The following is a 20,696-nucleotide window of genomic DNA, read 5'->3' as shown; positions in this document are numbered from 1 at the left end:
AGCTCGAACTCTGAGCTATTTTAGCAGAAGTGCTGATGCCATTTCCATTCATTCACCTAGTCTAACTTATGTCAGATGGAACCCTTTTGCCAGAAGATGGCTCGGGGGTAGGATGCGTGGACACGAGATGGAATTTTTTCACCCTCTGTATGAAGCTAACTGGCCCACCAGGAAACCAAAGCATATAACTCTGGTTCCATTAATTCTGTGTTCTAACCAATTGAGTCCTCAAGGCACAAAACTATTACCAGAACATTGACTGATGCCAGTACGGCTTAGCAGCTCCAGTCATATTTTCTCCAGCCAATCTTCCGCTCACAACAGCGTGATCGTGGTGCTCCACCCGCCTCCTACCCAACTTTATATCGTAGAAACATGCAGCATCTCCTGCCTTTGGAGACAAATACATTACATGAGCACATGATAAAAAAGCAAGTTAAGGACAGAACATACACTTTGGGGGCTCAAAAAATGCTTGTGATGTTAACTAATGATTTCCAACCACAGGCCAGAATCATACCTACACTATCAAAAACAGTTGCGCTTCCATTTTTACAAAAACCATTCTATGCTTCCACAAAGCTACCCTGAATCGTCCATGCTCCAGCTTACACCTATTTCTTCTCATTCTGCCCTCAGCAGAAACAGGATATTTAATAACCATGATCTGCAGAATATTCTTTCCTGTGTGGAATCCAGTTTTTAGATGTGACTGCCTCTTACGTAGACATCTTTTCCAAGATAAATTTTTTTTGGTCATTCACTATTCATTCATTAATTCAACAAGTATTTACAGAATACTTACTCTGTACAAAGCATTATACTGTCTGGGCTGCAGAGACACGCCTGACATAGACCTTGCCCATGAGGAGTGTATAAGTGAGTTGAGGAAGGCGTGGCACTCTTCCTCACTATGGTGTACCCTGCCAGAGGTACGCAGTGAGTGAGCTCAGTGTTTCAAGCAGAGAGAGAACCCCCGGCTGGAGGTGAACAAGGCCAGCTTCACAACGGATGTGGTATGGGAGCTCTCTCACCCTTTGTTCATCTTTGTGGCTATTCAGACACCCCCAAAGCAACCTAAAAATCCAACATGTGAGCAATGGCGAGATAAACTCTGAAATCCACCTAATGGAATATTATACAATCGTTACACTGCTTATGGAATCTGAAGCAATGTGGAAAAAAACTTACATTCGAATGTTAAGTGAAAAAGAAAATACAAATGTTTATACGTAGTATGCTCGCCATGACTGTCTACAACAAAGAAAAAAACTATGCGCGAGAAAGTGAAGGGAAGAAACTACACCTAAACATCAGTGGTTGCTGCAGGGGAATGTCCCTTTCTCCTTTTTGCCTGTGTTTTTCATACTGAGCATGTATTGCTTTTATAACAATTTTTTAAAATCCAGTACACTGTAACTTTAAAAAAAAAAATCTTTACGAGAAAAACACCCTGCAAAGTTCCTATGTCCTCAGTTGCAGAGTCCATAATCAAACACAATACACTTGTAATGATCTAACAATAGGGAAATTACCTCATGGTTCCTACATACTATAGTCTTGTTTGTGTCATAACAGATTTTTAAAAACAGCTAAAAATAGTACTCAAGGAAAATGAAAATGGAGTAATTTTCCTTTCCAGAGAATGTTATAAAACTGCCTCATCCTCCATTCCCTGGACTCGTGTTCAGGCAAGGGAATAGCAAATCAGTCTGAAAGCTGCGCACACGCCCGCCAGGGTCATGTTGATGGCTGCTGCCAACAGTGGAACCAGGAGAGACCTACTCCTGTGGGCACGAACACTGTTCATTTCCTTTTCCATGAGCCTGCGGCATGAGGCCAGACCTGATCTCGTAAACCAAGCAGTTCATGAGTTTCTGCTCTCCACCCTCAGCTTCCAAACACGCTGACCCTATTTGGGTGAGCTGCTGCCAAGCCTTCGCACACCACCGGGCAGACCTGCTCCCAGGCCGGGACCAAGGCACCGTGCCTGGTCAGGCTGTCATTGCACACTTACCACCCAGATGTTAGAGCGGGCCTGGAGCTCTGCATTTACACGGAAGCCACCAAAATCAGAGTCTATCTCCAGTCCGCCAGTCTTGGCCAACTCAACATTGGGCTCCAGGCCCACGGCTGCCACTATGTGGTCAGTTTCTACCTGAGGACAAAAAGAATTCAGTCAATTATTACAGTTTCCTCATATGCCTATGAACCCAGTGACTGTAAATCACAGTCACAAAAAAAAATCACAAAAAATCGGGGCTTTACAAAAAAAATCATCGGGTAACTCTGGTCAAAAGATTTTAAGTTCCATTTCATAAAGTGCCACCCCTCCACACACACATACCCGCTACCATCTGAACAGAAATCTGCCACCCGAGGAAGGCCTCAAAAATCTGTGACACACATAGGAAGAGGCTATGGGAAATGGTTCCCAGGCGGCTACTCTGGCTCTCATCATTCTTCTTTTAGCAAAAGACAGTTCATTAAGAAAATTATGACAGGTTAATGGTGACTGCCAAGACAACTAATCTACTGGTATCAAATGAAGGAGTGAGAATGAGGAAAGGGCAGAGCAGGCTTGGAAGGTGTTCTGGCAGCCTGTCTTCCCCTCCTTACCTTCCGGCCATCTTTCAGCTTGATGAGTAACCTGCCACCGCCAACTCCAACTGATTGCACAATAGCACTGGGTAGCACCTTAACCCCCTCTGTAAAGGCAAACGAGACCTGAGGCTGAGCCAGTGAGCCTACCACCTTCGTGACAACCAGAGAAGCTGATGAGAGTAATCATTAGTACGTAGGCAGCCTTGGAGAGCCACAGGCACCCACGCCCACAGTTCACTTCCAGCACTTCCAGGAATCTGGTGTGTCAGATTCAGAACACCTACATGAAGCTGGCTGACATGAGAATGGTGGAAATTTTCATCGGGCAGTTGGTAAGGCTTATGGACAGGGGGTTCCCAAAGAAGCAAATTTTGCCTTAGTCTTCACTCAAGGCAAGAGTGGGAGCATATGGAAAGAGTGTCTCTACCTTGCCTGACTTTTTCCATGGTCCAGTTGCTGAGGTATTCGGGGAGGATCTTTCCCATATTTCCTTTCTCAGGGAAGAGCTGAATCACTTCTGTGCCCGAGGCTCGAGCTGGGAAGAAGAAACAGAGTAGGTATAGTGGAGGCAAAAGTCAATCCTAGAAGACAGGAAGAGAAGTAAAGGAGCCGCAGGCAGCCGTCTACTAAACACAGGGCAATGCCGCGACCCAGGCCAGAGCGCACATTTGTGGGGCACTAGGGCACAAGGGCATCCACAAGGCAAATACAACAGATGCCAGAACTTGTCCCTGGATTCAACTACATACTGTGAACTCAGTGCACTTACACTTAGGCTTACACAAGTGCCTTGCAAGCTCTGAATAGTAAGCACCCTCCCGAGAAGATGCCCTGATTTCACACAGCTGAAAAATAACATTAAGAAAAAAATGGTTGCCATGAAACATTCAAACTGGAACTAACAGATCTGTCAAGCTGGGAACCATCATGTATCTGAAAGAAGTCTTTGACTTTTACAGGGAGCAGCAGTTCAAAGATACATACAGTTCTGTAGTCTACATTGCCCCTACCATCTTAATAACTCACTTTCCTTAATATTTTATTTCTAAGGAATCCTGGTCTAGAGGAGAGAGGAAAGGAAAAAGGAAAGAAAGCGGCACTGCTCAGCTGCTCAGATGACAGCTTTTCGATCACTAAGGCATCCCTCATCAGACCTAAGCTCAGTGATTAGTTTTTCACCATGTAAACCTTAATCAAACTCTTTCTACTGATCCTGGTAAATGCATCTCTGAAAAGCATATGATATAAGACCAGAGAAAGAAAATCAAGGTCACTCCCCAATACTCACCCTTTCGGCCAAGAGCACAGGCCAGTTCGCTACCAAGGAAGCCCCCACCGATAATTGTAATCGACTTGACTTCCCGGGAAATCTTCTCTAAGGTTCTAAAGTCTTCAATCTGCAGGATCACACAAGTTTAGTCCATTGATTTCCCAAAGGGGCATAGGATGATAATACCAGGAAATATTTTTGCTAAATCCTTGACAACAATAATTTGCACACAAAATCTTCTCCTTGTATAAAGTGGCTCAATTACAGCCTCTATTTTATTGATGTAAATTTCTTTCTCCAATGTAACACTCTTTCTAATAACAGTGGTTCTCAACTGGGGGCAGATATACTCCCCCTCCCCCAGGGGACATCTGGCAATGTCTGGAGACATTTTTGGCTGTCACAACTAGAGTGGGGAGATACTAGCTGAAGCTAGTAGGTAGAGTCCAGGGACACTGCTGAACACCCTACAATGCACAGGACAGCCCCTCACAACAAATGGTTATACGGCCCAAAATGCCAATAGTGCCAAGGTTGACAAACCTTGTTGTATCAAGAACTTAAAGGACAGTACAAACCTTTTCCGACACCCATAGCAGTGGCTGAAAATTTTCAGCAGTTTTCATAAGTAAAGCATGGTGTTAAGAAGCAATCCCCCGCTTCCTTTTTCGCTTAGGTACTCTTAACTTTTCCCCCTAAAGTCTCCACAATAGCACTTGCAGTGAAAAATGCCAAGAGGCTATAAGGAGTTCCAATGACTCAAATGCATCAGGAGAAAACAACTATGGAAGGGCAATCGAAGGAACTACAGCAAGCAATAAAAAACACTAAATCTGTTTTTCTCCTAGGAGCTCAAAACCCTTGAGTGAGGTATCTGTGGTGCAGAGAGAGGAAGTGACTTGCTCAAGGCCAGATAACAAGCCTGTAGAAGAGCCATAGTTAGAACTTCAATCTCCCAATTCCCGGGTGGGTACTTGGGGACCACAAGATTATGCTACCTCTTCAAAACCGCCACAACGAAAGCACTAAAGCTGACAATTACCTTTCTGAAAAGTGTTGTTCTACTCTTCACCTCTGCTCCAGCCCTGTCAATGGCAGACAGACTTCTTGGCGTGCCTCCTGGAAATAAGAGGAGAAAAATCCTTTAGCCCAACGAGCAGGAGCTAGCCCAAACAATCCCCCCACAAAGGTGGTGCTGTGGTGTGTGCTGCTGGTGTCACAGTGGCATCAACAGGATACAAGGCTTTGTTTTCCCTCCACTCGCCCCACAGTGGGCTTTAATCAATTTCCTTTGAAAAGCAGATTTGAGAGTATCTCTTCAAAGGGCCCACCATTCCCACATATGGCCAGAAGCCCTCACTTTTTGCTCCTGTTCTCTTCTACTTTTTCATGAGGATTCACCAGAAAGCATGGCTATGTTTGTTTAAGCAACTGCATCCTTCTCCTCTCTTGATTTCTGATTGGAACTGGCAATGAAGCCATGAGGTTATATCACTTTCAGGACACAGGGCAGAGGGCAGAAGGCAAAGGCTAATAAGCAGGGAGAGAAAAAAGAAAGGCAGTCCTTTTCAGTACCCATCCGTCATGCCTTTACCAGAAGAAACAATACGCATAATCCAGACAGGCAACTGATCAGATGCTTGTAGTTAGCCAAGCTTTGCACCAAGAGAAGACACCCACTTCAGAGTCTGGGTTTCAGTTTTCTTAAGATTAAGTAATGCCTTTATACTAAAACTTGAATGAGCTGTATCAGGCAATAAAGCCATCTCCAGAAATACTCACCTGTTGCAATCAAGCACTTTTCATAGGTTATTTGAGAGCCATCATTAAGTTTTGCCACATTGCCTCTCACATCCAGCTGTACTACCTGGTACAGTCAAACACATACACACACAGAAAGATAGAAATTGGCTTTAAAATTTTTTACTGAGATATACAACATAAAATTCACCATTTTAAAGTGTACAGTTCAGTGGGTTTTAGTATATTCATAACGTTGTGCAACCATCACCACTATATAATTCTGGAACATTTCCATCACCTCCCAAAGGAACCCTGTACCCATCAGCCCAATGAGAAGAGTTAGTTCTTGACCTAAGGTGATCCGTAAGAAACCATTTCTAGGTAATCACTGGCACTACAGTTTCTGGTACCCAGTTTCTTCAAGTAGTCATAATTTCCTAAGCAGCCAACATTAGAGTTAAGTCCCTACTGTCCCAAAGTTCCTGCCCAATTTGTGGAAATGGAGAACAGGGACAGACTTTTCTGCCTGCCTGGCTCTTTGGGACCCTTACATCTTTAACAACTCTCCTACATCCTCAACAGCTTTGCAGGATGCTTTCTCCAACTTCTAGCTTTCACTAAAACTGAGCCCGTTCCCCCCGCCCCCAGGAAAGCTCATACACAGAGACTGCTTGCTCACCCAAACTCCTCCCCATCACAAGGAGAGGGTGTTGGCTGCTGGTGGTTCCAAGTTATTCTTGTACTATCATCCCCTCTGAAGGACACCGACATATATCCCTACAAACCAGTGTTATCCAGCCTCCTCCTGGTCACTCCTCATTCACTGAAGTCCTTGGCAGCTGGCTTATACTTCTCCTCTGAGCCACATCTAGAATCCTATCTCTTAAACTTCTACTTCAAACATCTCACTCTTTGGTCACAATTTTCCATCCTTCCAGCTTTCTCTCGGTTCCACCGTCACCTATCCTTGCTTTTGATTTTCTCCATTTACCCAGTGGGCTGTTCCATTCCAACTAATCTGGGCCAGTAGTAGATCATCCAAACTGTGCTCTTGCCAGCATCCCTAATTTCCTTGCACCCTGCTCCTTAGGGTGAAAAGCTTGAGCTTTGCAGTCAGAGAGACTGGGGTTCCTGGCTCTGCTCTACTCCTTATGAGCAGTGAGACCATTCATTCAAGACATATTTATTAAGCACCTAGTATGTGTCGGGCACTGTGGTAAGTGCTGGGGACACAATGTTGAGAAAAACAGACACCTTCCTGCCTTCAGAGTGTAGTAGCCAAGACAGACAATTTAACATGTACTACAATCAAGAGTGAAAAATCAAGTGAGAAATGCTCTAAGAAGGACAGTACAGGTGCTAGAAACATATGCCAGGTGCACTCAATCGAGTTTTCCAGGGTGGAGGGGTGGGGGTGGGCAACAACATAAACTGAGATTGGATGGGTGTGCAGCTTCCCTAGCCACCTTTGATTTGTCCTGGGTAAGATCCCTCTTCAATCCAACCCCTGTACTCAACCCTCAAACTGCTCACTCTCAGATAACCACCTGGTGTCCTAGTTTATTGCAAAAACAAGTAAAGCCATCAGATGTGATCTTCCTCAGCTTCTCGTACGGATTCCCACCTCCCAACGCCCAAATAAAAACTTTACTTCCTTTCTTCCAGCTTCTGGGATGAGGTGGCCTTTCTGTTCTGTTTCTATGCCTGACCCCCATCCCTTTCTTTCTCTCCCAGAACATTCCCCTATTAGTCACCTGCTCATTCCCCCATCTCTCTCCTGACATCCTACCCCTCAGCCCATTGACATGTTTAAGTCTGTCCCATCCTAAATGTCCCACCTTTGATTCTATGTCCTCCTCAAGCTTTTGTCCAATGTCATCTCCGTTTTGTCATTTAAACTTTCTGAAAGAGAAGTTTATCTTCTTTTCTAACTTCACAATGATATCTGAACACCTAAATGTAATGGGTAATTTTATGATTCTTTTTTTAGCAGATTCTTTTGCTGCGGTAATACTATGGATCACATCCTGCTTCTTGAAACTCCAACCTTGGCCCCTGCCCTGGGTTTTCCTCATCCTATGCTTTTAGTACTTCTTTCCTAGTCTCCTTTTTGGACATTTTTTCTTAAGCCCGTTTCCTGAAATTTGGGTTCCTCAGGGTTCCATCTTTGCCTCACTCTTTTTCTGACTACCTCAGTTCTCCACGGGAGGCCTCACCTACTCTCATCGTTTCAAACCCTACTCACATGTGGATGATTCCCAAATCTGTATCTGAGCCCAGAACCCTCCTATGAACATTACAGTCATGTATCCAACTGCCCTTAAGACATATCCACACAGATATTCCATTTAATACTTAACAGTCCAAAATGAAATTTTATGTCCCCCTTAAACTAGGTCTTCCTCTTGCAATGTCTCTCTCAGCTGGGGGTGTACCACCATCTACCACACAAGCTGGAAATCAGAAAGTCATCTTTGCCTCCCCCTCTCCCTCACGTTCTGCCTCCAATCAGTTGCCACCACGCCCTACCAAGTTTGCCTTTTTGCCGTCAGTCTGTTCCCTGCTCTTCACCACCTTTCTGTTAGGAAGCTATACAATGATATAATTAAGAGCTTGGGCTCTGGAATCAGAATTCTCCATTCAGAGAGATCTGGGCTCAAATTCTGTCTCCACCACTTATTAACTATGTGATCTTGAGCAAGTTACTTAACCTCTTTTTCATCTCAATTTCTTTCTCTATAAAATGAAAATAATAATAGTACCTACTTCGTAAGATTATTGTGAGGGTAAAATGATGTAATACACGTAAAGCACTTAAAAAAACTATGCTTACTTCATCTTCTTCATCATCATCATCATCACCACCACCACCACCACCACGACTACTGCCCTAATTTGGGCTCCCATCATCTCTCACCTGGATTATTATAATCGTCTTCAAAATGGTTTATCTCTAATCTTGTTCCCCTGAAGACCATCTTCCTCACAGCCAACCGAGTGATTACTTAAAATTCAATCCAACTGTTTTATATCCTTGTTTAAAACTCAACAGCTCCTCAGTGCCAATGCGATAAAACTCAAGCTCTTTCACACGACAGAGCTCTCGACGATCAGACCCCGCACGACTTCTCAGTTTCATCTCCTGCCACTCCTTAACTTTCTGCTCTATCGGCACCTAGCTGCTTGTGTTCCCCTGCACCAAACATGCTTTTTCATACCCTTGTGCCTTTGCTTATGCTATTCTTTTTTACTTGAATGCTTTTCACTTTTCTCTAATCTGGTGAATGCCTCTTCGTTCCATAAGATTTCCCATTCTGTAAGACTGCCTTCTCCAGCAAGCCTTTCCTGAAACCATCATTATACTGGGCACACTTCCCAATAATTCCCACAGTATACTGAGTTTCTTTCTTACTTCAAATCTGTGTTATGATTATCTGTTCATGTTTCTGCCTAATACCGCTAGGCCCTGGAGGACAGGGCCTGTGTGCTATTTACCCATAGGTGATACTTAATACATAAGGTCTTCTTACCAGCTTATCCACAAACCCATATCCACCTTCTCTGCCTAACATCCCCTTATAGGAGAAGTGGGCCTATCCCTATCAAAGGTCAATGCCTCCACTTGTGCTCTGGATCCCATCTACTCTGGGCTTTGCTCCTTCTGATAACCCTTCCCTCTCTACTGGAACATTGCCATTAGTTTACAAACACACTCTAGACCTCCCTCTTGTTAACAAAAACAAAACATAACACAACAAAACAAAACCCTCCCTGGACCCTAAATGCCCTCCAGTAACTGCCCCCAGTATTCAGGCACTCAACTTTGTAAAGTCTAACAATATTTTCCATGCTGATGCCATGCCTGAATTATTTTACTATCCTGAATAATATACATTTGTCAATGTCTTGCCATCGATAATCCCGAAGAAATGTTAGTGTGGAAAAACAGGAAGAAGAAGGAAAGGCAGAGGAGCAAATCAGAAAAAGGAACAGCTTCAGAGTCACGGTCCCCAATGATTTGACCTCCCCGGGAAAGTTTAGCTAGCCTGCTACTCTAGGCTTGAGACTAGTGCTTTCCCCAGGAAGACACACTAATTAGTGTAGACTGGCAATATTAAACCTAAAATGACTTGATCTTTCTTTGATGAACTACAATGGCAGGACAGACATAAATGGGAGTGGGAATACAAGTCACCATGTTTGCTGCCCACATGGGCAGATAGGTGGAGCCTGACAAAGGAAGCAGCCGACTAGCTCACCTTCTTCCCAGTGAGGACGGCCACACCACCATTCTCAATGTGAGGCAGCTCCTGAGCAGAGACATAGAAAGAAGGTGGCTGGAAATATATGCTGTACGGAGAAAAGGGAAAAAATGTTATAAGTACCTGGAACTGCTATCAACTTCCCCCAGAGCTTTAGTAAAATTGCTTCCACCATGGAAAACTTTTAGGAACATTTTCTAAAGTAAGTCTCCAAGGCCACTAGATCTTGATCGCGACTTACTTATACAGAAGTGTTTTACACTAGTGAGTCTCAACTGGGAGCAGTTTTGCCTACCAGGGACATTTGACAATGTCTGGATACATTTTTGGCTATAATAGCTTTGGGGGAGGATGCTTCTGGTATCTAGTGGGTAGAGGCCAGGGATGCTGTTAAACATCCTACGATGCACAGACAAGGCCCCCAAAACAAAGAATTATCCAACCCTAAAGGTGAGTAGTGCTGAGGTTGAGAAACCCTGCTCTGGATTTAGGTTCCTTTCAAAGTTAGAACACGAGGAGTGTCCAAGGAGCTGGTATGCACATCCACCCAAACGAGCTGTCCAGAATGGCACTGGTCAATGGACAACTAGGTCTAGCTCTTGAGATGATTTTGCCTCAAACAGTAGACAGTAACCATGAAATATTAATTAAGGGATGGATAACATAACTGGAAGTATGCATCCTGCCTGAGAATAGGACATGATAATATGAGTGAGGGAGGCAGGTAGATTTATAAAATTTAGTCCAGTGTCAAAGGGATCCACTAATGAGAAAAAAAATTGATACCCAAAGAACATGGTACTGGACTCAGGAGATCCAAGGAGTCTTTTAAAAGGAAAGGGCTTCTTGACTTGTATTTCCAAGTCTCTCATGCAAACATTTAAATAGAGGTTCTTCCTTACAGTGTTCCCACTACATACCCCCAATTCTGAGTGCCTCCTAGGGCATCCAAGGAAGTGCCCCCGAACAGTTTCTTTCTTTTTGTTTTTTTGCTTTTATGGGACACGCCTAGGCAGGTGTGAAGAAGTGACAACACAGGCTGAGCTGCTCTTCACTAGAGAAGTCTAACACGAAGGTCCTGGAAACAGGAGCATTAGTGCTTCAGAGGCCAACATTACATCTTCAGTTGTTGGTAGATCTGGTTAACAGAATCCAGGACTCTTGCCACTAGAGCCTGTTGTTGCCTCTAAGCTATACCAAGTGTGTACCACAGCGGACTCCAGTGTGCAGCCAAGTCAGCTGTCCTACTCACTACATGCGGTTCATGCAAAATCCTGACCTACTCTTTGTGCTTAGCTGAAGTTGCTGGTCGGACCCATTTTACATAAGTGAACAGACCTCCTCTCTTTCCCATTCCACTGTTTGAATCGCAGTGTCTTTGTGACATTTGGATCATCTGAAAACCACAGTTCTTTTGAAAGAGGAGGTCTCATGTATGGCAGCTCAGGATCTTCAGATACGATTAGTACCTTTAGACACAAAACAATGATACTTATCAGAGCCAAGTCATTTAAGAGGCAAATAAAGTGTTCACATTGGCTAAGTGCTTGCAGACCGCGCCCTCCATGCCAAGCAAGACAGTATGTGCCTTACCCTGGCCCCAGGATCCCGAGCCCGGATGGATCTGGCTGCAGCAAAAGCAGCAGTGCCTCCACCGATGAGCAGGAATGGAATGTGACTTGGTACCCTGAATTCAGGAACTGGCTCTCCTTCTGCAGCTGTAAGCAAAAGACCAGACAGGGTGAATTTTTTTTTAAGTCTCAGACAACTCCTTGCCACTATTTAAAAAAAAAAAAAAACCTTTCACTTGACTTAATTGTTTACATAAAAAGCTAGCAAAACACTGCAGCTACATTAATCTTATGAAATTTCATTGCATTCTGATAGTATAGGAGAAGGAAGCATCCCTTTCATTTCATAAGTGAAAAATACCCAAAAAAGAGGTGAATAATTTGGCCAATGTCATTCACTCACTAAGTCTCTCAGAACTAGAACCTAGCTTAGTGTTTAGCTATTTCTAAAATATATTAGAAAGTATATATTAGAAAGCTTCTGCCCTTCCCATTAATTTCTTAATGACCAACAGGAACATATCAAGTTCAGTTTCACCTTTTGTTAGCAATAAAGGGGGAAAACCCAGCAGATCAATTGTGGATTATTAAACAATGTTCAAAACTAAGGAGGTGGTATGAAGGAAAGCAATGGAAATCGCCTACTCAGAGTCGTGGGGCTTATTAAAGGATTAAAACATTCCTCTCTGAAAAATCAAGCCAGATGTGTGGGATGGAAGTGATGGCTAGACCTATATGCTTTAGGGAAACAAATATATCTTTAACAAATTGAAACTCCAAAGACTCAAAAGGGGAACAAAACAGACCAAAAGAATGTCCTCATGGAAAAAAAAGGGCCTTCATCTCTTTTCCAATAATTTTCCTTGCCAAGCTTGCATTTTTTATTTAAAGCTTGCCCTTAAGAGTCTAATATAAAGAAAAACAACCAATCATAATTATCACTAATTTTATTCTCAAACCCAAATTACAGTCAAACACTGTAACAAATTGCTCCCTGGTCTGGGGTAATACCATAGTTTCTGGAAGCTTACAATCTCACAGCATCATCGTGTCTAAACAGTATATCCGCAAAGCATAGCACCCAAATTGTTTATAACTTTCCCTTTATATATTGAGTCTCAAATCATACTCACCAGATGATGTGGCCCTTTTCTGTTTCTCTTCTGGTGTCAGCCCTAATCCTGAAATTCTTTCATTGTATCTTTTTTGGTCATCTTTTATTGTCTTGTAGACCTGAAGACCCAAACATGGAGAAAATTTATTTCATCATACAGCTAGCTAGCTCATACCATAAGTAACATTCATTATCTTTCAATTAAATGAGAAGCTTTTGTCTACATGAGGTAAGTTCTTCTATGTTAGAATCACTAAGGCAAAAATTATTTTCTTAAGAAATTAAAAATACCGAGTGTGTACACACTTGGTATGGAAAGAATACAGGTAAGCAGATGGAAATGTTGCAGTTTCAGATTTCCTTAGGCTATATGTGAAGAATTTTCCTCATATTTAATTCTGAAGGTACAGCTAAAGAAAAAAGAAAAACATTTTATACTGGAAAAATAAAGTGCTAGGAAGAGCTAAACTTTATAAAAGGGGTTTTGGACTATGCTGGATACTACCTGTGAAACCAATCTATATGGTCCTGAGTAGGAAGCTGGGACATAGGTTTTCTTGGTAGATGTCCCAAGTTTCGCTAAGTACTTAGATAATGCCCTGAAGCATGTCCGCCAGTATGCCTAGTCTTATAGAGTAACCCATCTTTCCCTCAATGGCCTATCCTTTTATGACACTCAGATACTTAATGGGCAAACATCTCGCTTAAACACCTACTGTATTTCAAATATACTATCTTCTCTATCCTTTCAAATTGAAGAAGGGTACCTTAGCACTGACTAGTTTTTTTTTTTAAATACAGCATCAGAATTTATTGAAGATTTTTTAAAAAGCAGTAGGCAAGAATGACTTGTTTTAATTACAACACTTTTGCTCTTTTGTACCCCACAGGGTCAATAAGATAGGAATTTAAGTGACCATATGTCAGTTGAAATCCCAGATTGTTAATTAATTGGAGGAGAAAGTAAGGACAATCAGAGGAAGTATCATAAAACATGTTCTAAGAATACTTCTATGAGCCCCTTACAAAGCAGCCCACTAGGCAATGTGCTGCAGTAAGGAACCTAGACTCTCAGACCTGGACTTGACACTTATGAGCCTGGAAACATCTAACATATGATATGAATGAACTAGAAAATTAAGTACTGTATGTTAAAAGATAATGGTTATTCCTTGAATGCACCACTAAATTCATCAAATTCATAAACTGAATTCAACTAACATTAATTTCAGGAAGAAAGTTTTTTTTTTCTTGGCATCAGATATCATACACAAGTCCAGCATTTATTCATTCCTTAAAAAAATATTTATTTTAAGAAAGGGACGTTTACCTAAAGAGACGGCTTAAGCTGGTCAGTGTGAGTGAACCGAGAAATAAACTAGGGTCATGGTCACATTGAGAGGGATATCCAAAAATAGCCTAGGGCCTCTCATACCTCCTAATGGCTTCACACACGAAGGGAAGAGCAGCCCAAGAAATATCTTGAGGTTTAGTGGGGAAAGGACAAGAAAGAGGTTTGTCACATATTTATATACATATATATTTATATATTTAGCTTTTAAGTAAATGTTCCAATATAAAAATAAGTTTACAGACATACTAAATAAAAATTTACCTTTTCCCCCCGAGTGTTTCTGTCTCCCCAGATTGCACAGATTTTCAGTTAGTAACATGAATACATGTCAGGTTAAGAAAAACTACAAACTTATAAAATATGTTAGCAGACAACTTTCCTAAACAGATGAATATAACGCCATATATTCATCTTAAAGGAATATGAAAGGAAACAGTTCATTTTCTGAGTCAGGCAATGTGGTCCTATCAGTTGAACAATGGCAAAGGGCCCAAATACTAAATCTCATTAAATATTCTAAAGGCTACCTTGACTCTGCTGACTGACAAATCTAAGCCACCTCATTATTTAAAATGTAATATAAAACTATACAAAATACTTTGGTAGACAAAAGCTTATCATTTAACCTGAAATCACTATAACATAGCAGCTTTATTATTACCAGTGTTGGATAAACCCAGAGGGCAATGAGGCATTTAACTGAATGGCTTGAGAGGAACTTGTGCTTCACAGACATTTCTAGGCAGGAGAAAGCAACAGTGAGTGGCCCTATCTTGTGGCCTGGCATTAAGAGATTCGCCTGGCCAGCTCTGTGGAGGCCATCCAACTCTGGTACAGCAACATAAACCAGAGGTTTAACAGGTTTCAACTGTTACAAACATATCAGATGCAAACAATTTAAATCTATTTCTGAATGAATGGGGTGGAACTGATGGGAAAAGTTGAGAGAGCTATAAAATGGAAAAGTTAAGGTTTAGAGGGTAGTATCTGAATTATGAAAGAGAGGCATTTAAGAAAGCAATCCACACGAATGCATTAGCTTGTACCACTTCAGCCACTAGTTTGACCAAATTACAGATCACAAAAGGGACACTGCCAAATGAATTTACTTGAAATAAAGGCTGGGGGTGAGCGGGAAGAACACTGCAATTTCTATGGCTTTTGGGACCTCCTCCGAAGCATTCAATAAAATGCCTTTTCACAATAAAAGTAGGGTTAATTTATTGTTTCCCACAAAACACAAAAATTACATTTTACCTAAAATGATTCAAAATGGATGGTGTTCAAGTTACCTTTACTTGCATTCAATGTTTACTCTTTGAGACTGTCTTGTTAGGTATGCAGCACTAAAGCACAATATAATTTAGCATCATAAAAAAAAGAATTATGAAATTGGCAAAAGTTTCAAAGAAAGGGTTGATGATGAGGATATATAATAATCATTAAATGTATGGCTTTAGATATATCTGGTAAGACTTCCACAGTCTGAAGAATGAGACTGGAGGACTCCCTAGTAACTGACAATGTCCCTTTAATAAATACCTAGAAAGCACATGCTGTGAATATTTCATCGTATTCTAACGGATCAAGTTTTCATTAGTGCCATGGTCTCACCCACCCTACCCCAAAATATATTTTACTGTAAGTATCTTACATAATAAACTCCTGCCCCAGTGACTGTTGCTCCTACAATTAAGAAGTATACTAGGCTGCTGCCATCTTTCCCAGAAGCACCTGTAGACGCTAGTGATCTAGAAGGGGATCCTAGGTGATGACACTGCACAACTGTAGGTAAAGATAAGGCCAAGAAAGAAACAAAAGGAAATAGAAAAAGCACTAAGTATTAATGAAGAAACATTCAACACAAAGGTAGGGAAGCATTTTTGGTTACCCTGTGCTAAAAAAGAAAAAAATGCTGCTCCAGGAATGGAGGAGAATGTATATTTCCTCAAAGTCTGTTATTAGACACAGCTCACCTATTTCTTACTCTGATTTGACCCACAACTGGCAAGAGCTGTCTACTTTTCTTGTGCACTTGGGAGTTAGGTCAGGGAATGATAATCTAAGTAGCTTCAAATAATTTTCATGTCCCCCCTTTTTTTAACCTAGATCAAGTAACAAAGATAAGTTCACCGTCTTACCAGGGTAGAAAGAACTAAAACTGTAATGTCATCCAACCATTTGCTCTCAATAAGTAAAACAAACAGCTTCCTTCAATCAAGGGTGTTACTAGGTGTTATCTAAGTTGGTTCACTCAGCCTTACATGATCCAACTTTAGACTGATCTGCTTAGTCACAGTAAACCCTGCCAAGTTAAAGAAAAATGCCCACAGAATAATTCCTCTGTGACCAGCTAAGCTGATCAGAGTTCATTTAAGGAAATATTATTGTGGTACTATTACATAGCAGTTAAAACCATATTTCTCACCTCACACAAACTCCATCCTAAAACTGGAGATACTAGGCCTACTTCTATAATTTAGTATTCGGGTGAGATTCAGGGGTAGTTTTCCTTTCAGGAATGCCAGATTGAAGGTCGTTGTTTTTAAATGTTTATTATCCCAAACTAAGGAAAAACAAAATATTTGACAAATGGGTCAAAATCAAATATTGTGCTAAGGAGCTGCAATGAATTTTGACCATATTCACAGGTTAGTGTGTCACATCCAAGAGAAAAGGTACAATTTTATGGATTAGTCAAATCTAAGAAAACGCAGAGGCTTCCAAGTAAAGAGTAAAAAGACAAGTGAAAAAAGCAAAGATAATCAATGTGAGATTAAATTTCAGTCATTCCCAAATTGGCTCTCATAGGATATTAGACAGTAGGCACTTTAAAGAAGGCTTTTTGGAAATTTTTCCAAAAGGAGAAAGGAGAATTAGTTGTAAAAGTCTTAAAGCAGAGTAGTACTGAGTCTATTAATGGGAGCTGTCTGGCAGCTTCTTTACACAAGCTGCTTTTCTACTTACATATGCACCAGCTCCTATTGTTGATAAGCCCACAATAAGGACTAATACAGAATTATCGATTTTGCCCCCTGATGCACCAGAGCTAGTCATTTGTCTTGTCATCTGGAGTTCTAGAGGAACATGCCATCGCTGGAACAAGTTGCCTAAGGAACACAATTTATTAAGACACACACACATACAAAAATAAAATAGTTAATACATGTTTATGACTAAACATCAATGCACTGTACAAGTAAAGACTTAACTGCCCATTGGGCTGTGTGATATTCACTGTCAAATGACCAAGGGAAAAAAATCTTCAAAACTGTACACACAAATACAACAGATATCAGAATGCACACTCTTAAGTTGTTGGAGTTTTAACAGTACAAGTTAATGCTGTCCAGGGAGGAATTTATAGCTTCCAGAAAAGGTAATGAAAAACACACGGGCAGTTCATCAAATACCTCTCTCTTCACATCTTCACCGTAAATGAAACATGGAGAGATGACTGAATAGATAGATATAACAAGTTAACTACAGGCTACCTGGGACACACTAACAACTACTTAAGGAGTAGTCTAAATGGCTGGCTCAAACCTTGCACAAAATAATAAACTCCTGCAACACAATCTAACCAGAATACAGTTCAGTCTTGTGTGAAAGGTAATGTGTCCTGGAAGACAGAAATGGTAAAGCTTAGAAGAAAACCAGAAAAAAAAATTTAGGTGAATTTATCTCCCCCAAAGAACTGAAGAATTTTGGACTATGAAATATTTTTTACAATGACAAAATTTAAAATATCTACCAACTATCAATACTTGGCTCTCAGTCCTCCAAAATAATACAAAGATTATGTTGATGTAAAAACTCGGTACAGCTATGTAAGAATCTGAGGATCATAACAACGCTCACAAATGGAAATGTAAGAGTTTCATAGACTTCTTTCTCCAGGAGGATGCTGGCATTTTCAGATGAAGGAAGAAGGTCTCAGCACCTTCTCTGCTTGTGATATTCCTCGTGTTGACTATTAACCTAGAACAGGGGTTTGCAAAACTTTTTCTGTAAAGAACCAGATAGAAAATATTCTCAGGTTTGCGGGCCACATGGTGTCTGCTGCAACTACTCAATTCTGCTGATGTTGCACAAAAGCCATAACATATAAATGAATGGGCGTGACTGTGTCCCAATAAAACTTTGTTAATGGACACTGAAATATGAATTTTAAATAATTTTCAAAGAATAGTCTATTAACAGTTTTTTTCAGCCATCTGAAAAATGTAAAAACCAATTTTAGCTCAAGGGGCATACAAAAGCATGTGGGTTTGGCCTGTGGGCTGTAGTTTGCCAATCCTGATCTAGAACAATGGTTCTAAAACTTGAGTGTGCATCAGAATCCCCTGGAGGGTTTATTAAAACATGGATGGCCAGACCTACCACCCAGAGTTTCTGAGTTGGAGGATCTGGGATAGGGCTCAAGAATGTGCATTTCTAACAAGTTCCCAGGTGATGCTGATGCTGCCAGTCTACACTTTGAGAATCACTGGTCTAGAGGCAAGTAGATATGTTCTGGTCTGATCAAGCTTTAAAAGAGAAACAGAACGGCGCCGGTAGCTATTCCCTATGTACTTGCAGAGATGTGAAATAGGGAGCTTTCCCCCTTGCTTTCACAATTACAGGGCTCAGAGGGGTAAAAACACGTCCAAAACAGGGCTGCAGTCTCTTACCTGAAATCCTTGGGAACATGTGCATTCCAGAACTTGGAATTGTTAGGTTTGAAGTATATAATGCATACACCATATAGTAACACCCAACACAGTAAGGGGCAGCAACCCAGTCACACACATTAATGCTTCTATGACCAAGCACACTGAGTGGAATAAACAAAAGACTCTAAGTAGCTTCTCTCCAGTTCAGGTCAGGTTTTACTGACAAATGAATTACAAAAACTTGATTTTTAGTCCTATTTTGATTTCTAGATTATAGATAAGAGACTATGGACCTATATTCTTAGAACTGGAAATGTATTTTTCTCTACTGTTTTTATTTCTTACCTGTTTTAGAATCCTTCATCACCACATGAAATAAAACGGCTTATATTTGGAAATAACAACAAATCACTAAAATAAAAACATGTGCAAGAGTGGAGAAGCTTATCTTGATCTGGGCAAGCTTTTGATTTTCCGAAGTCCATAAAAACGATGAAGCATCAGAAATAGAAACTGACAACTCTCAGAGCTTAGAAAATGAAACTGGGTAGAAAAAGTTCCACATGACTTAGCACAAAGAATTTAGTTTTGTCCTTTACCTTCACTCCAAGTTTTTCTTTACTGAAAATAAATGCTTTTAAAATTCTGTTTATCCCTCTAGAAGATCCTAAATACAGAAATAATAACTTTGCTTTAATATAATAATTTAATATAATATTCTGATTTTGCTTGCTTTTCACAAACATAAAACTAAAGGTGTAGATTTGGGTAAGTTCAGCAGTTCTTGTCTCAATTTGCACACAAAAAAAAGACATTTAAAAGTAAATTGGTTTTCTCAGGGTATATGCCCAGTAGTGGGATTGCTGGGTCATATGGTAGTTCTATTTGTAGTTTTTTAAGGAACCTCCCTACTGTTCTCCATAGTGGCTGTATCAATTCACATTCCCACCAACAGTGCAAGAGGGTTCCCTTTTCTCCACACCCTCTCCAGCATTGACTGTTTGCAGATTTTTTTTTTTTGGATGATGGCCATTCTGACCGTCATACCTCATTGTAGTTTTGACTTGCATTTCTCTAAAAAAAAGGTTCTAAATAACCTAGGGGCAGGACAGGAATAAAGATGCAGACGTAGAGAATGGACTTGAGGACACGGGGAAGGGGAAGGGGAAGCTGGGACGAAATGAGAGAGTGGCATGGACATATATACACTACCAAATGTAAACTAGAGAGCTAGTGGGAAGCAGCCGCAAAGCACAGGGAGATCAGCTCAGGTGCTTTGTGTCCACCTAGAGGGGTGGGGTAGGGAGGGTGGGAGGGAGGGAGATGCAAGAGGGAGGGGATACGGGGATATATGTATACATATAGCTGATTCACTTTGTTATACGGCAGAAACTAACACACCATTGTAAAGCAATTATACTCCAATAAAGATGTTTAAAAAAAGTAAATTGATTTTTTACAAAGTAAATGCGTTTACATTTAAACTACTGCTTGAAAAGAAATATAATACAATACTGTCATTAACAAACCAACTTTTTACATACCTAGTGACTTTAATTTTGTAAAAGGTGATAATATTGTATGGATGTTCATATTTTCCCTCCAATTTTCTTTTACCTATAAAATTATTCCCACACCTTTCCCCCCATAGCCTCAAAGTTTTAGGAGATTTTACATTATGACTGAAACATGCCTTTTCACTTGTCTTATTAATGTGGGAAAGCCACCTTACTCCTTGACTTTTCATTGCCCCAATCTACTTGTTTTAGATTTTCTGCAGTCAGACCACATGTACAGAGGCAGAGGTTCCTTCCTCACACTTAGGATTCAATTCTTTTTTTTTAAAAATTTGATCATTTATATGTAATAATATGATTGCCATTTTAGCGATAATTAGAACCTCTACTGTGTCATATAATTATCATTTCTTTTTAGTGGTTGGAATAATTAAGATCTAGTCTCTTAGCAAGTCTGATAATATAATACAACATCATTGTCTATATTCATTATATCGTGCAAAGATTCAATTCCTGTAGGTGTTTGCTCAACAAATATTTCTTGAATTAATGAATAAAATAAGGAAATAGAAATTCTCCCCAGTTCTACTGATAAGGACTGAACAC

The 20,696-nt window shown here is 40.7% G+C and overlaps 1 protein-coding gene across 2 annotated transcripts in view; it reads right to left on the bottom strand.

The window, feature by feature from the left end:
* The window catches only part of AIFM1 (apoptosis inducing factor mitochondria associated 1), a 28,027-nt gene that overhangs the window by 3,655 nt on the left and 3,676 nt on the right, over positions 1–20,696 (bottom strand). The window contains exons 2-13 of one of the 2 annotated variants that reach the window (XM_067723379.1): positions 15,573–15,703; positions 12,584–12,683; positions 11,473–11,597; positions 11,218–11,348; positions 9,877–9,967; positions 5,657–5,741; positions 4,917–4,993; positions 3,893–4,001; positions 3,032–3,139; positions 2,620–2,708; positions 2,018–2,158; positions 249–391 (exon numbers count right to left, since the gene is read on the bottom strand). In XM_067723379.1, coding sequence (XP_067579480.1) covers positions 249–391; positions 2,018–2,158; positions 2,620–2,708; positions 3,032–3,139; positions 3,893–4,001; positions 4,917–4,993; positions 5,657–5,741; positions 9,877–9,967; positions 11,218–11,348; positions 11,473–11,597; positions 12,584–12,683; positions 15,573–15,703 — 1,330 coding nt within the window. Of the gene's footprint in view, positions 1–248; positions 392–2,017; positions 2,159–2,619; positions 2,709–3,031; positions 3,140–3,892; positions 4,002–4,916; positions 4,994–5,656; positions 5,742–9,876; positions 9,968–11,217; positions 11,349–11,472; positions 11,598–12,583; positions 12,684–15,572; positions 15,704–16,885; positions 17,029–20,696 lie in introns of both variants that reach the window. The other variant, XM_067723378.1, reaches the window with a different exon arrangement.

The sequence above is a fragment of the Pseudorca crassidens genome, chromosome X, assembly GCF_039906515.1.
Source record: "Pseudorca crassidens isolate mPseCra1 chromosome X, mPseCra1.hap1, whole genome shotgun sequence".
Lineage (NCBI taxonomy): Eukaryota > Metazoa > Chordata > Mammalia > Artiodactyla > Delphinidae > Pseudorca > Pseudorca crassidens.
This window is presented reverse-complemented; position numbering and strand designations above follow the sequence as displayed.